Source organism: Nymphaea colorata, chromosome 3 (assembly GCF_008831285.2).
Source record: "Nymphaea colorata isolate Beijing-Zhang1983 chromosome 3, ASM883128v2, whole genome shotgun sequence".
Classification (NCBI taxonomy): Eukaryota; Viridiplantae; Streptophyta; class Magnoliopsida; order Nymphaeales; family Nymphaeaceae; genus Nymphaea; species Nymphaea colorata.
Window position 1 is genome coordinate 27,291,199 of NC_045140.1, and position 16,732 is coordinate 27,307,930.

General features: G+C 40.3%; 1 protein-coding gene and 1 pseudogene across 1 annotated transcript; both read right to left on the reverse strand.

Moving 5' to 3' along the window:
- Window positions 1–1,372: 1,372 nt before the first annotated feature.
- LOC116250974 (basic form of pathogenesis-related protein 1-like) lies at window positions 1,373–3,794 on the reverse strand (annotated as a pseudogene).
- Window positions 3,795–7,315: 3,521 nt separating this feature from the next.
- On the reverse strand, window positions 7,316–7,794 carry LOC116250926 (pathogenesis-related protein PR-1 type-like). Its single transcript, XM_031624920.1, has one exon. The coding sequence runs from the start codon at window positions 7,754–7,756 to the stop codon at window positions 7,316–7,318; it is 441 nt and encodes a 146-aa protein (XP_031480780.1). The 5' UTR covers window positions 7,757–7,794.
- Window positions 7,795–16,732: the final 8,938 nt, after the last annotated feature.

A 16,732-nucleotide genomic window follows, 5' to 3' on the forward strand; every position in this document is an offset into this window, starting at 1 on the left:
ATTTTGACTGGGTTCCTAGGCTTGTTCAAGGGGCACCAATGATCGCCCTACCTTCTAGGGTATCGGTAAAATCTGGAAAGAATCGGCGAATCAGACTGAATCGCCTGATTTTCTCCCTGAAAAATGGCAGTGCTTGTTTTGGTAATTTCCTTTTTTTTAATTAAAAAACCTTTGGAAGCTGTATTGTGTGACATCCACCCTTCATCTTTGAAAGGGGTAGTAAAACCCTAATTTCAAGTGGAAGCCCTAATTTCAATTTGAATACTATATAATTTTGCGACAGGCTAGGGTTTTGGAGGTGAAGTCTCCAGAAACTCATGATTTCCAATTAGGGATGGCGTTTCATGTTAACGGCCACACACTTGACCGAACCCTTGAGTCCCTCCCCCTCCGCGCTCACCGTCTCTCTCTCTCTCTCTCTCGCTTTCTCTGCTACAGAGGGACTCATCCACTTGCGACAAAAAAAGTTTGATGGTATCCTTTTCTATTCGTCTTGTTTTGGGTTTTCAAATTTTCAAAGGGGGTCCCTTTCTTGGAATTCTTTTGGTGGCAGGGGACGCTCTCCCTCTCGTCACCCATTTCTTTGCCGGAACGTCCTTTCCAATCAATCAAGTGAATGTGAGAGCATTCACCAACATCTTATTAATTGAAGAATATAAATTTGGAAAGTATCCGTCCGTTCATCATCGATTTATTTATTGTATTTAGTTAGGTTCTCTAATTCTCAGCCCCAAATTAGTAGCCTCTCTTTGCTTTGTGTATTTCTGCTTTTGCTTTATTCGTTAGTATTTCTTTTTTGTTATGTTTTGATATTTTTTCAATTGTATCTATTTTTAAATTGTAAATATATTTTAATCAATATGATTTTTCGATTTGATTCACCTAAATCATTTGGCTTTTCAAATCGATTGAAAAACCCTTCTTGGTAACAATGCTTGGCACGCGCTATCAAGCCTCATTGTAAACTGCAGATGGAGACATAACCAAATCCGTTGTGCCATTTGCTCCCTACCTTACCTTACCAAAATGGCCGCACTTTTCCCAAAAATTCTTCTTTTTTCATGAAAAAGTTAAAACAGGTCGCTGTCCAGTAACTAGTAAGGAATAGTGTACGTGAAGGGCAGGAGCGAAAAAGCGTCCAGTATCATCAAATTTCATGATAATTAAAGGCAGTTAGGCACGAGTGGCAAATTGATACCGCCTTGAACACTGGGGAGGGTAGATTCATGTGCAAATGACCTGTAAAATTTATTTATTTATTTATTTAAACAACTGTATGCATACATTTTATTCTAGGTAAACGAGCTGCTGCTCTGACTATTAAAACCCAAAGTAAACTAAGGCGAAGCCAAATGTTAATTTGGCACGCCATTTAGTAGGGACGCTCCCCTGGAAAGTTACCAGGAGGGTCGTAGTTGCAGGTGATGAAGGTGGCACCACTGGTACATGTGACCCTGGCACAGCCCAGCTGCACCGAGTTGCGCCACACCACCTGAGTGTAGCTTCCGCACCTCTTCCCACTGGCACAGGTGTTGGTGCTATAGTCGTAGTCACTCTTTTCAGACACCCACAAGTTCACGGCATCAACTGCAGTGTAGTCTTGCCCAGTCCCCTTGAAGATGTTCTCCCCATACGGGCCGTCGGAGGGCACCAGGTTGCAGTCACCGATCCTTTGGTTGGTATAGTTCTGGGCGTAGGCTGCAACGGTCTTGTCCCATACCATAGGACCAACACCACTTGTGCTCGAGCTGCGTTGTGAGGAGCAAGGAAGTCTTGGGGAGAGTTTTGGGCGTGAGTGCCATGGATTAGCATTGCAACGCCCAACAGTAAGCTGAACCAAACAAGAGCGTCAGGGGAACGCTCCATTTTAGCTGATCACAAGAAGAAAGCCAAAGAAAAGAGAGATTGGTCTGAAAAGTAGGAAGCAAGAACTTTGGGCTTGTGATAGCATAATGGAGAGAAGTTTTCAAATTTATAGAGCACCATGCGCAGCTTGAATAGGCTTCAACATCTTTGAGAAGTATGTCGTCCAAAGTTAGACAACTGATTTTGTTTTGGTGCCCGAATAGGACTTATTATTAGTATAAAAAACTCAATGTCGACCTAAAGTTTCCGAAAGTTGGCGTCTATCACTCGCAAGTTGTGAAAGGAAAGACGGATGCATGCATTACGTAAGTTGTTTACGTTGTTAATAGATCTGCAAGGTTAGAAATTTTTTGAAAAGCAAGTAAGACATTGATTCGCCAAGCGTGACTGGACAAACGTTGTGCACAATTGGATGGCGTTGGATATCTACAGATGAAAAAATTAATGGCGGACAACGTTGACTAGGGAACCGCGAAGCTGAAGATTTTAGTTACTTTCCATTCAGATGAGCTCATGCCCTCCAATTTCGTCAGTGAAGGTGACTTGGGTGCCTCGGTAGATGCAAGAAGGGAAGGAAAAAAAAAAAAACAAAACAAAAACAAAAAAGCAAGACATCATAGGGTGTAGTTATCATATCCGAGTCGTATACTTTTAAAAATTAAAATGAAGCTTACATATTCATGTCATAAGGTGAAGGTGATAGTCAACCCCTCTATGAGAGAATATACTGTTTACTATTCTATTGACATCTATTCACGTTACTGTCGGTGGGGGACGACGCCTGGATGAGGTCCCTCCTCAAGCATGCTCGATGAATTTATCATGTACTAGACGACCATATCAAGAATCCACTTGCAAGAGATCAACGTTGCATCTTTCTAACCCCAACGCAGTGTATAAAGGTTTTATGTTGTCAAATTCGAGCGCAAGTTACATGGCTTATTTGTAGCAGTTGTCCTTCGACGTTTTCTTCTTCTTTCTCTCGTCTTGTTTCCGACGTAACAGTGTATTACTTGGATAACTAAGCAGCTAAGCTTATGAAGGATCATGTTCAACGCAATTGCGAATTAACCGTGAGTTGCAATTCAAAAATCAAATTCCGAATTCCTTCTCCAAATTCCAACCAGAACTAGTTTCAAGCCTAGAGATCAGTATCCACATCCGGATGAGCATATATGGATGTTTCTGTAAGGGCTTTATAATTATCCAAATGTGTGTATGCGTGTGCAGAAGTCCACGTGGTTCTCATCTGCACACTCTTGCTTGCATTCGTGCTGTAAGCAGTTAATAATGTTGAGTTTGAGTTGCTTTTTAAATCCAAACAGAAGCATTTTTGTCATTAACGGTATTGACGCATAAAATTTCATGCACCAGTACACGACGTGTACACGACCTATAATGTTAGGGTATAGCATCTCGCTGCATTGCTAGTTCTAATCATCCACGACCTTGGCCGATGCTTCCATACTGCACCCAACCAAACAATGAAAAAGAAAACCAGCGGGTGCAGTTCAAGATTATGATGATGATGAAATTTAAGTGCATGTCTGAGAACGGATTGGATCAGCTTTTACAAAGCTGCCCAATGTCGGTGTAGATAAATAATTAAGGTACGTAAATAAAACTTGACCGTCTTACATGATTTGGTGGTCCGCATTGTGATGGGGTTCGATACCAGATAAATGCTAGTATCGGCCTATATCGGGCACTACAACCCGGTTTCCTCAACTTCTTTGCGAGTTTCTTTTAAAGCAAAATGAAAATAAAAATGAGAACGTAATGCACTATACCGGCCGACACGCCATGTCTTTTCGGCTTCTGACTCGCTACATCCTTTTTGTTTTCACAATATTGGTCCTCCTACAAGTGAGAAAAAAAAATGTGAAACGATCATTGCAAATAGACAATTAAGATACCTCGAAAGGCATATATCAGAGTAAATTAGACTATCATGTTTACAACACAAATCAGTTGCTTTGATACTTGTGATAAATGTGGCGAGATGTTTTGAATAAAGGCCGGCAAATTAGAGGGAGTTAATGCTAAGGTTTCGGCAAATTAGGCAAATACTTGTGATGAATGTGATAAAGCCGGACTCACTTGATCAGATTTGGTATCCTTGTCAATAAACTTTGATATGACATGTTTACAACACAAATCCTTACCCACTTTTTAAAATTTTTCTTAATAACGAAATCGTCCGTATAATTGCTCTAATTACATGGCAAATCGGTTGATATAGCGGATAACGGATCCTATCATGAAGCTTAATTTCATGATCTCTATTCGGTTCCAACAAAAAAGTTGATCCGATTTATCATGGAAGGATTCTAATTTGAAATACCTCAAATTTAAGATCTGTACGGTAAAGGTCAAAACTTACCCCTTCTTCAATACATGTTTTCTTAATGAGAAACTGAAAAAACGTTGTGTCTTACATCTTGTTTGAGACTTGAATAAGATTTAGAGTGAACTCTATAATTTGGTATGCCTTAGATCAGATGTGGTTGTGAGCTTGTATTGTATCAGTACAACTCCTTTGCCCAAGCATGGCTGCCTCAAATGCATCAGATGATCATGTGCTAGCTAGACCGCAGCCAGGAATCAGCTGATCCGATAAGCCTAGTCTTGACGCGAACTGCTGGGGCTTCTGGGCTTAAGTTTTGTTTTTTCTTGTTACGAGCTAGAAAAATATCTGATTGGAGCGTCCGCTTTTGCTTATGACGAGCAAACAATGGCTTCTGTATAAAGTTGGTCACTGGTTAAACTTTCGGACTTTTCTATGTCATATATATATATATATATATATATATATATATATATATATATAAGGAAAAAAAAGTTAGGAATTGCTTTCATTGGAGGCCAATCATTTTTTCATTTTTCACTTTAATGGGTAGGCACGATACCTCTGCGCTTCGACTTGTAGTTACACGTATAATTATAGCGTGCAAGACTTTGGGGGACTTTTGAGATCATGCATATCAGATCAATGGAATTTGAAGGGGATCAAGCTCATTCATTCAGTATTCAGTATGCATAGGATAGCAAGATCAGAAGCTCTCTCACTCTCTCTCTCTCTCTCTCTCAAGCAGCAAAAGAAAAGCGTACAAATTTTTTGGGAAGTATTAATATGGTGGGGCTAACCAACGTGCACCCTTACCATTTATTCTAGATAGACGATCGAGCTCATGCTTTAACTATTAAATACACCCAAAAGGACAAGCCAAACGGGGGCCAGGTCCTACATATCTAATAGGGAAGCTGTTTGGGGGAGATCTCGTGAAGATGCCAAAATTCCTTCTGGTTTTGTGCTGTCTTCAACGTTTAGGGCTACTTCGGAACCCAGTTGGAAGATAATTAGAGATCATATTCTTTCGAGCATATGCATACCCGGATACCCATTTTAGGAATATAGGTTTCGCTCTCTCTTTAGTCCACTCATGATTGAGACCTAATTCTTGGTATTGAACCTACCTAAATCATACTCTTATCTCAATATATTAACCAAGACTCGATATTTGAAATTATGTACCTATGTTTGAACCCTAGTCAAGTTAGAACTATATCATAGTCAGGTTAAAGCTAAACCTTAGCCAAGTTAAACACAAACCATAATTAGACTCAGCCTACAGCCTAGCAAGTTTAACCCAAATGTCAATAAGGTTGGACATGTGGATCTTGAAGGAATTGAATCCAGATATCAATGAATTGGATTTAAATATCAAATTTAAGATGAAAACAAGATTGGATTTGGATTTGGCAAATTTGGATATGAGTTGGATCGAAAGAATTGGATCATTGAACTTAGACCTTATGAAGGCTTGATTCTAGAATTGGATTTCATATCAACACTTGTGGATTTGGAATTCATGTTACTCAGATCCAGATTTCATACCTTCATCCAAAACCCTAAATCCCTAAACTTGGACATTGGATCATTAAATTTCATTTCAGATTTGGATCATGGACTTTGAATCAAGAACCATTATGAATTGAGTCAACTCTCAGTTAGGATTTCAACCTAAGACCCTTTTAGGATGATCCTAAGTCTAAATGCCATATCTGGATCGTTAATGAACGTTTGCATCATTTTTAGTTGAGGAACTTGAATCTAAACTTTGAATTGTAGTTTTCCTATGTCTACGACCCTAACTTGGAAACCTTATCTTAATTATGCGTTGAATCTAGTTTTTTATGCATCTATATCAGACCTAGGAATTAACCCTTGCATGGATCTACGATGACATGGATCATGAACTATATTACTTAATTTAAGAATTTCTTAATTCATGCTTTCTAATCTCTAATGATCCACTTAGTTTCAAAAACTTTCAATTTTTAAATTAAGGATTCCCTGTTGCATTTAGGTTTGACAACAATCATATCTTGGGACCTTAAACACTTAATATGGTTTTAGATTGACTACTCTTGTTAAAAGCAACAAGAATGGTCAGATTCATACCGATGAGTCGAGTCCTATCCCTCGTAGATTCTCGCAATGACAACACGAAGACAAGTTAATATTTGATATGTTTTTGTTCATCTAAGATGAATGATCATGACATGCAGGATTGCAAAATTTTACAGTGTAGCACACTCTTACCCTCCTATCTGCCTCGCACCTTTCCCTTTTTGTTCGCTAAAGCAACAGCAGCATGCCGGCGTAACATGCACAATAGTGGCACAATCGCCTGTGCTCATCCTCTTGTGACAAAAAAGTTTCACGGTATTCTTTTCTGTTTGTAGTTTTTGGTTTTCAATTTTCAAAGGGGGTCCGTTCTTCGGATTCTTTTGGTGGCCGGGGACGCTCTCCCTCTCGTCACCCATTTCTGTTCAATTTTATTTATTTTCAAATATAAAGTACGTTTTAATCAACATGATTCTCGATTTGATTCACCAAAATCATTTGGCTTTTCAAATGATTGAAAAAATAACATTTCTTGGCGCGCGTTATCTAGTTTCAAAATAAACTGCAGATCGAGAGACAACCAAATCCGTTGTGCCATTTGCTCCTTACCTTACCAAAACGGCCTCACTTCTCCCAACAATTCTTCTTTTTCCTTGAACGTAAAACTGTCATCCATTTCATCCCATCTACGTTTCTAACAGCAGAAACAAGTAAAGAATAGTGTACGTGAAGGGCAGTAGCGAAAAAACGTCCAGTACCATCAAATTTCATGAAAATTAGAGGCAGTTTGGCACGAGTGGCAAACTGATACCATCAAATAAATCCGCCTTGAACATTGGGGAGGGTCGATTCATGTGGAAATGGCCTCTAATGCTTATTTATTTATTTATTTATTTACTTATTTATTTAAACTACTGTATGCCGTATGCATTCAGTCTTACATTTTATTCTAGATAGACGAGCTGCTGCTCTGGTTATTACAACGCAAAGTAAATTAAAGGCCAAGCCAACTGTTTATTTGGCACGTACTATATAGATCTAGTAAGGACGCTCGCCTTTAACGTTACCAGGTGGATAGTAGTTGCAGGTAATGAAGATGGCACCATTGTGGCATTTGACCCTGGCGCAGCCCAGCCGCACCGACTTGCGCCACACCACCTGTGTGTAGTGGCCGCATACCTTTCCACATGCACAGGTGTTGGTGGCGTGGTTGTAGTACCTCTTTTCGGCTACCCACCAGTTCACAGCATCTTTTGCAGTGTTCTGGTGCCCACTGCTCAGGAAGAGGTTCTCCCCATACGGCCCATGGGAGTGTACCAGCCTGCAGTCACCGATCCTCTGCTTGGCATACTTCTGGGCATAGGCCGCAACGTTAGCGTCCCATACCATATGGCCGACACCTACTTGGGCGCGAGCCTTGTTGTGAGCAGCAAGGAAGTCTTGCGGAGAGTTTTGGGCGTGAGTGCCACGGAACAGCATTCCAAGGCCCAGCAGGCAGATCCAAACAAGAGCGCCAGGGGAACGCCTCATTGACTGATCACAAGAAGAAAACAAAAGAAAAGAGAGAGTGGTCTGATCTAGGAACCAAGTACTTTGGGCTTGTGATAGCATAATGGAGAAAGGTTTTCAAATTTATAGAGCACCATGCCCAGCTTGAATAGGCGACATCATTTTTGAGAAGTATGTCATCCAAAGTTAGACAACTGATTTTGTTTTGGTGCCTGAATAGGACTTATTATTAGTATAAAAAACTCGATGTCGACCTACCGTTTTCGAAAGTTGGCGTCTGTCACTTGCAAGTTGTGAAAGGAAAGACGAATGCATGCATTACGTAAGTTGTTTACGTTCTTAATGGATCTGCAAGGTTAGAAATTTTTTTACTAGCAATTAAGACATTGATTCGCCAAGCGTGACTGGACAAACGTTGTGCACAATTGGATGGCGTTGGATATCTACAGATGAAAAAAATTAATGGCGGACAACGTTGACCAGGGAACCGTGAAGCTGAAGAGTTTAATTTCTTTCCACTGCAATGCTTTCCCTTCAGGTGAGCTCATGCCCTCTAATTTAGTCAGTGAAGGTGACTTGGGTGCCAAGGTACATGCAAGAAGGGAAGAAAAAAAACAAAAAAGCAAGACATCATATCATAGGCTGTAGTTATCATATCCGAGCATGTCTTGAGTTGAAGGTGATAGTCAACCCTTCTCTGAGAGAATATACCGTATATTATTCTAGTGACATCTCTTTACGTTAGACGACCAATTGTAACTTTTTATGCATCAAAGTCACATATAACTGTTCTATGTTTCGTTGCAAACCCGTGGAAGGAAGAGGCCTCTTGCTTGCGCAACTGTGTGCATGCACAAATATACACAAAACAAAGAAACAAAAAGGATGGTTAGAGTATATTCCAAGTCTTTTGTAAAGAAATGTACATTAGAAACTTTTAACTTCTTTTTGTAACCTTGTTTTGTCCTTTTAAAAAACCTTTTTTCTATAATTCAAACGGTAATATTTTAATCATTACACATTCTGTATACAATTTTTTGTTCACTGAAGTGTAAGCATAACCAGTTTCGCTCTTTAGCATTTTTATTACAAATAATAAAGGGATTTACATGAGAGAACAAAATAACAGAAGAAATGAGACAGTATGACCTCTCTGCACAACTAAATAACCCCATTCCTGTTTGGAATAAGGGGAATGGGCCATCTTAGAAGGTCAATAGCCTCTTCTGAAAGATCAGAAAATTTCAGAATATACAAAATTCTCCCGTGCTTATCCACACCCAAAGCATATGAAAATCTGATCGCCGTTTTAATCCTCCCTCAAAATCAGGCAGGTCGTGAAGCAAGTTGTAGAGCAATTGCAGCGGACTCGAGCTATACCGTTCATAAAAAAATCTTACATCGGCAACAGTCTTTGAACAGTTTCTGACTTTGACCAGGTAAACCTGCTTCTGTCGTCCCCTTTCCATGCAGCGATCTGCAAGCAGATTGCACAACGACAGAATGATTTGCAAAAGATGGCCACGGGTCTGGCCTGATGCCTGTAGACGACCATGAACATATTCTTGAAGTTGGGGAAGATCGTAGTTGAGAGAGAAGGACCGACTGGAGACGTAAGGTAACAGAGAAACAGGGAGAAAGGGCCAATGTTATGCGAGGGATAAAAAACCCGTATTCTTATTTATCATATATATATATACAGTGTAACTCAGATGTATATACATGTATGAGACCCATTGTCAATGGGATACAGCTGTAGACAACTATATTACAGCTGTTTATTCTAAACTTTCTAGGCAAACCTCCTAACATTCTCCCCCTCAAGTTAGATCTTCCAAATTCTGAAGACCTAACTTGCAGCATAACTTGTGAAATGTATCTTTACACACAGCTTTGGTTAGAATATCTGCAAATTGGTTCCTTGAGGCAACATGTTCTGTTTTTATGATTCCTGATTGAATTTTCTCTCTAAGAAAGTGACAGTCTACTTCAATGTGTTTCGTTCGTTCATGAAACACAGGATTATTTCCAATGTAAATTGCAGCCTTGCTGTCACAGAAGAGGCTTATTGGCTGTTCTACATTCACCTTCATATCCTGTAGCAAGTATTTTATCCATAGCAATTCACACACAGTGAGAGCCATTGCTCGATATTCACTTTCTGCGCTTGATCTGGCCACGACCGTTTGTTTCTTACTCCTCCAAGAGACTAAATTATCACCAACGAAACAACAGTAACCAGTGGTTGATCTCCTGTCGTCTTGATTTCCTGCCCAGTCAGCATCTGCATATCCATATATTTGAAGATGATTGTTTCTTCTAAACGTGATGCCCTTGTTACTTGTCTTCTTAAGATACCTGAGCACATGATGGGCAGCTTCTACATGAGGTTTTCTGGGGCTGTGCATAAACTGACTTAGCAAATTTACTGCGTAAGTGATATCTGGTCTAGTAGCTGTCAAGTATAGCAATTTACCAACTAACTTCTGAAAACTTCTTGCTTCATCTATTAGCTCTCCGCCATCATGCATCGACTTCAAGTTTGTTTCCATTGGAGTATCGGCTTCTATGCAATCTGTCATTCCTGTTTCATGTAGCAGGTCTGCAACATATCTTTTTTGACACACGAATATGCCTTTTGGTTTATGTATTATTTCCATGCCAAGGAAATAGTGTAATACTCCTAGATCTTTGATCTCAAAGCATTTCCTCAAAACTTTCTTGGTTTTTTCAATAAAACTCAGATCTTCTCCCGTTAAAATTATATCATCAACGTAGATAGCAGCAATGACTGTTCCCTTATTGGTAGATGCTACAAATATAGAATGATCAGCACTACTCATCTTATATCCTCCTTCAATCAGTTTTGAGCTCAACTTTTCATACCACGCCCTGGGCGACTGCTTAAGCCCATATAGTGACTTCTTTAATTTGCACACCTGTGATTGAGTACCATGTTGAACATGTAGTCCTTGAGGTAATTCCATAAAGATCTCTTCTTCTAAATCTCCGTGAAGAAAAGCATTCTTCACGTCAAGTTGATACATTTTCCAATTCTTTACTGCAGCTACTGAAAGTAATATTCGTAATGAGCTCATCTTTGCAACCGGGGCGAACGTCTCATGATAGTCAATGCCTTGTTCTTGTGTAAAGCCCTTCGCTACCAGTCTTGCCTTGTAGCGCTCCACCTGCCCACTACTGTCATACTTGATTTTATATGTCCATTTGCAGCCAATCAATTTTTTGTTTGGGGGTCTATTTACTAGTTCCCAGGTCTGATTTTTTTCCAGGGCAGCTAATTCCTCATGCATTGCTTTCCTCCATTTATCTTCAGTGTTAGCTTCTTCATAAGTATGTGGTTCTCTTTCATGGCAGGGAGCTATGTTGACTTTGTCGTTTTTCTGGACATGATATGTATAGTAGTCATTATATCTGGCTGGTCTTCTTCTTATGCGGTCAATCCTTCTATTTTGAGCACTTTCAGCCACACCCACCTCCAAGTGGGAGTTGGTGCTTGCTTCTTCATTAGCCAAACTGGTTCCAGATATTACCAATGCATCATCATTTTCATTTGCTATTGGAAGAGGTATAGCATGCATGAGATCATTGTCTGGGTCATTCTCCCCCTTGCTGAAAGCATCTGATATAGTTTCAGTGTAGAAAGGTGTATTTTCCATGAACTTGACGTCTCTAGATACATACATCTTTTTTCTTATAGGGTCATAGCACTTGTATCCTTTCTTGTTAAAGGAATACCCTAGAAACACACACTTAACAGCTCGTCTTTCAAGCTTGTGTCTTGAACTTTCTTGTACATGAACATAACACACACATCCGAAAACTCGTAAGTGTTGTAAAGAAGGGGGTCTATCATTCAAGATTTCTAATGGGCTCTTGTTGCCTAGTCTGTGGCTCGAGGTTCTATTCATGACATGGCAAGCACAGGCCACTGCTTCACACCAGAATTGTGAAGGAACATTCATGTAAAACATTAGAGATCTGGCGATGTTTAGCAATTGTCTATTTCGTCGTTCACTTACCCCATTCTGTTGAGGAGTACCCCTACAAGTGGTTTGATGTAATATTCCTTGTTTGTTTGTGAATTCCTCAAATTCTGCATTAATATATTCTCCTCCATTGTCTGACCTCAATGTCTTAATTGTGTGATTGTACTGAGTGACTATGTACTGAAAAAATTGCTTAAACGTAAGAAATACATCGCTTTTCCTTTTCAAGAAATAGATCCAGGTGGCTCGAGATTTGTCATCTATGAAAGTAACAAAGTATTTATATTCAGAATGTCCAGTTATGGGGGCTGGTCCCCAAACATCAGTATGTATCAAGTCAAAACATGACTCAGCAACATATTCAGAGTCTGTAAAAGGCAACCTGGTCATCTTAGCCAGGGTACATGCCTCACAATCATCTACTAAGAATCTAGAACCTGGAAACATATTCAACAGGACCTTATTGGAGGGATGACCCACTCTGCAGTGCCATATGCGAGCATCACTGGCAGTTTTTATTGCAGTGTATACACTGGAGTTGTGCTCTTGAGTCAAGTAGTACAGGCCATTTTCCTCTTCACATTCACCAATCTTCGTCTGATTCTTGCTGTCTACTAGTATCACCTTTTTTCCAACAAAAATTATATAGCAGCTCAGAGTATTACTCAGTTTGCTAACAGATATCAAGTTTGTTGTGCACTTAGGCACATACAACACGTCTTGCAAAGTAATATGTTGATTTATGTAAACAGAGCCATATCCTACTGCAGATGTGGTCGACCCATCAGCTAGTTTTACAGATATATGTTTATCATACTTGACATTATGTAACAGTTCTAAACAAGCAGTCATATGGTCTGTAGCTCCACTGTCGACTATCCATGCTGAGTTATTGGAACGAGCCAAGAAAGAGCAAGGTAACGGGTTTGAAGTCTTACCTGTTTCTGTTCCTAGTTTAGTTGTAATAGCAAGATTGCTGCAGGTGATTTGTTTGAGCAAACGTGTAAGTTCAGCAATGTCACCTTCACGTCTGAGTCCAGCATTACGAACTTGTCCTCTCCCTCTGTTTGGACGGCCATTCAGGTTCCAACAACGTTCCCTACTGTGGCCTTGTTTTTTACAGTAAGTACAGAACAGAGAATTTCGTCCTCGACCGAACCTGGTATCTACTGTGAAGTTGTTCTTGTCTCTTGGAGCAATATGAGATGTTTCTGTCTTAGCGACAAATGCAGCCTTGTCAGCAGGCGCATATTCTTTTTTGAAGTCGTCTTCAGTCTTCATGACTTTTCGCCTGGTTTCTTCTCGTTGTATGATAGAACAAACATTGTTGAAGGACGGGAGAGGGGAAGACATGAGAATCTGACTTTTTAGATAGTCAAACTCTACCCCTAACCCAGCGAGAAGCTTGAACACTTTATCTTCGTCAGCTCTCTGTTTCAGTACTTCCATATCAGGAACGAGGGGACGATATTGGGATAATTCATCCCACATCGCTTTAAGGGAGCTTAGATATATGTGAAATGGCTTCTCTCCTTTGGTGACTCGTGCGATATCCTGTTGCAGAAGATAGACCCTGGCCAGGTTTTGGCCTTCACCATAGATCTCCGCTAAGGTGTCCCAGATCTCTTTGGCCGAATCCAAGAATAGGAAGCTCTCGGCGATGGTGGGCTCCATTGAATTTAGCAACCAAGACATTACAACTCGATCGTTAGCTTCCCATTCTTCATAACTCAGATCATCTTTCTCAGGAGCTGTAATCTTGCCATTGATATAGCCTATTCTTGACTTTCCACAGAGGTATAAGCTTGCTGATTTCGCCCAAACCACATAGTTTCCACCGTTGAGAGGTGCTGTGGTGATCTTGAGAGCCGGATCTGATTCCTTCATGACTGCTTTTACAGTAGAGATTTGGGGGTTTTGGTTTTCTGATTCTGCCATCGCTGCTGAGAATCCCTTGATCTGCAGAATCCACGCTCACCGCACCAGTTGGGAAGCTGAGACCAGAAAGCCGAGCCCTAGCCTGTCGGTTCCTTCCTCTTTTTGTGCAGGAACAAAAAAACCCTAAACTTTCCCTAAACTTTGGGAATCCGTCGACGTCTACAGAAACCTCGACATGGAGGACCTGTAGCTTGATCAGCTGTAGGTGTTCACGCCTGTCCTTGAGTTTCAGCCTGCTTCCTCTGATACCATCTTGAAGTTGGGGAAGATCGTAGTTGAGAGAGAAGGACCGACTGGAGACGTAAGGTAACAGAGAAACAGGGAGAAAGGGCCAATGTTATGCGAGGGATAAAAAACCCGTATTCTTATTTATCATATATATATATACAGTGTAACTCAGATGTATATACATGTATGAGACCCATTGTCAATGGGATACAGCTGTAGACAACTATATTACAGCTGTTTATTCTAAACTTTCTAGGCAAACCTCCTAACACATATTGCTTCCTTGTCCTGCCTGCTCTAAGTAGCACTAATAACAAGTTCTTTAATTTCTATCCATATATTCGACTGAAGTTTGTCCAAAACATCAGCTTCATCTGCATGGGAATCGCATATTCTCCATTTCCATATTTTGGTCAGGGGGATAGGGAAGCAAGCATGCCAACTACAACTCAGCCATTTAATAAACCTGAACTTTCTGCGCCACCACCATCTATCTGCTTCTTGAACTGAATTCCAGTCCTTCATAGCAATATTCAACCTTCCTCCCGATAATCTCCAATCCATTTTGGCTTTCTGACAATGAGTGATATGCTTGCTAATTTGCCCGTTCCTGATTACCACACAGGTAACGTCCATTTGCTAAGTGAATACCAAATCTTTTGAGCTTGTCTTGGGTTAAAAGGGGAGGGTTCCCTTTCTGCCATACCATCCAATAGCACAGATCATGAAAGTGTTTATCTCTAATTTCATCATGAATCCACATGCAAGAGATCAACGTTGCATCTTTCTCACCCAACCGCAGTGTATAAGGGTTTTATGTTGTCAAATTCGAGTGCAAGTTACATGGGGGATTTGTAGCAGTTGTCCTTTGACGTTTTCTTCTTTTTTCTCCCGCTCTGTTTCCGACGTAACAGTGTATGACTTGGATGACTAAGTAGCTAAGCTTACGAAGGATCAGGTTCAACGCAATTGCGAAGAAACCGTGGGCTGCAATTCAAAAATCAAATTCCGAATTCCTTCTCCAAATTCCAACCAGAAGGACGTAATTTCTCTCGTTTCAAACCTAGAGATCAGTATCCACAACCGGATGAGCATATATGGATGTTTTTTTAAGGGTTGTACAAGTATCCAAATGTGCGTGTGCGTGTGCGTGTGCAGAAGTCCACATGGTCCTCATCTGCACACTCTTGCTTGCATTCGTGCAGTCAGCAGTCAATGTTGAGTCAATGTTGAGTCTGAGTTGCTTTTTTAATCCAAACAGGAATATTTTTGTCATTAACCGTATTGAAGCATAAAATTTCATGCATCGGTACGACATGTAATGTTAGGGTCCAGCATCTCACTGCATTGCTAATTCTGATCATCCACGACCTTGGCAGATGCTTCCATACTGCACCCAACCAAACAATGAAAAAAAAAACCAGCGGGTGCAGTTGAAGATGATCATGATGAAATTATCAGCTTTTATGAAGATTCCAATGTCGGTGTAGATGATTAATTGAGGTACATTTAAATAAAACTTGACCGTCTTACATGATTTGGTGTTCCGCAATGTGATGGGGCTCGATACAGACCAGATAAATGCTAGTGCCGGGCACTACAACCCGATTTCCTCAACCTCTTCGCGGATTCCTTTGAAAGCAAAATGAAAATAAAAATAAGAACGTAACCAGCTATACCGGCCGACACGCCATGTCTTTTCGGCTTCTGACCCGCAGCATCCTTTTTGTTTGCACAACATTGCTCCTCCTATTAAGTGAGAAAATGTAAAACGATCATTGCAAATAGACAATTAAATTAGACGGCCGTCCGCGGCAAATTAGGCAAATACTTGTGATAAAGCCGGACTGACTTGATCAGATTTGGTAGCCTTGTCAATAAACTTTGAAATGACATGTTTACGACACAAATCCTTACCACTTTTTAAAATTTATTCTTGAATAACGAAATTATCCGAATAATTGCTTTAATTACATGGCAAATCCGTCGATATAGCGGATAACGGATCCTATCATGAAGCTTACTTTCAAGATCTGTATTCGGTTCCAACAAAAAAGTTGTTCCGACTTGTCATGATTGGATTGTACTTTGAAATCCCCCAAATTTAAGATCTGTAGGGTAAAGGTCAAAACCTACCCCTTCTTCAACACATGTTTTCTTAATGAGAAACTGAAAAGCTTTGTCTTACTTCTTGTTTGAGACTTGAATAAGATTTAGAGTGAACTCAATAATTTGGAAAGCCTTAGATGTGGTTGTGAGCTTGTGTTGTATCAGTACAACTCCTTTGCTCAAGCATGGCTGTCTCAAATGCATCAGGTCAGATACCTGGCTTATTCAAAGGAATCAGCTGATCCGATAAGCCTAGTCTTGACCCCAATTACTGGGACTTCCGGGCTCAAGTTTTGTTATTTCTTGTTGATTGGAGCGTCCGCTTTTGCTTATGACGAGCAAACAATTGGCTTCGGTATGAAGTTGGTATGAAGTTGGTCGTTGGTTAAACTTTCGGACTCTTTTTTCGTATGTATGTATATATATATATAAGGAGAGACAGAAAAGAAAAGTTAGGAATGACTTTCATTGGAGGCCAATCATTTTTCACTTTAATGGGCACGATACCTTTGCGCTTCGAGTTGTAGTTACACGTATAATTGTAGCGTGCAGGAGGACTTTGTGGGACTTTTGAGATCATGCATATCTGATCAATGGAATTTGATGGGGATCAGGCTCATTCATTAGGTATGCATAGCCGACCAAGATCAGAAGCTCCATTTCG

Excerpts from the sequence above, each read along its gene's own strand:
- LOC116250926 (XM_031624920.1), bottom strand. The coding sequence starts at position 7,756 with ATGCTGTTCCGTGGCACTCACGCCCAAAACTCTCCGCAAGACTTCCTT.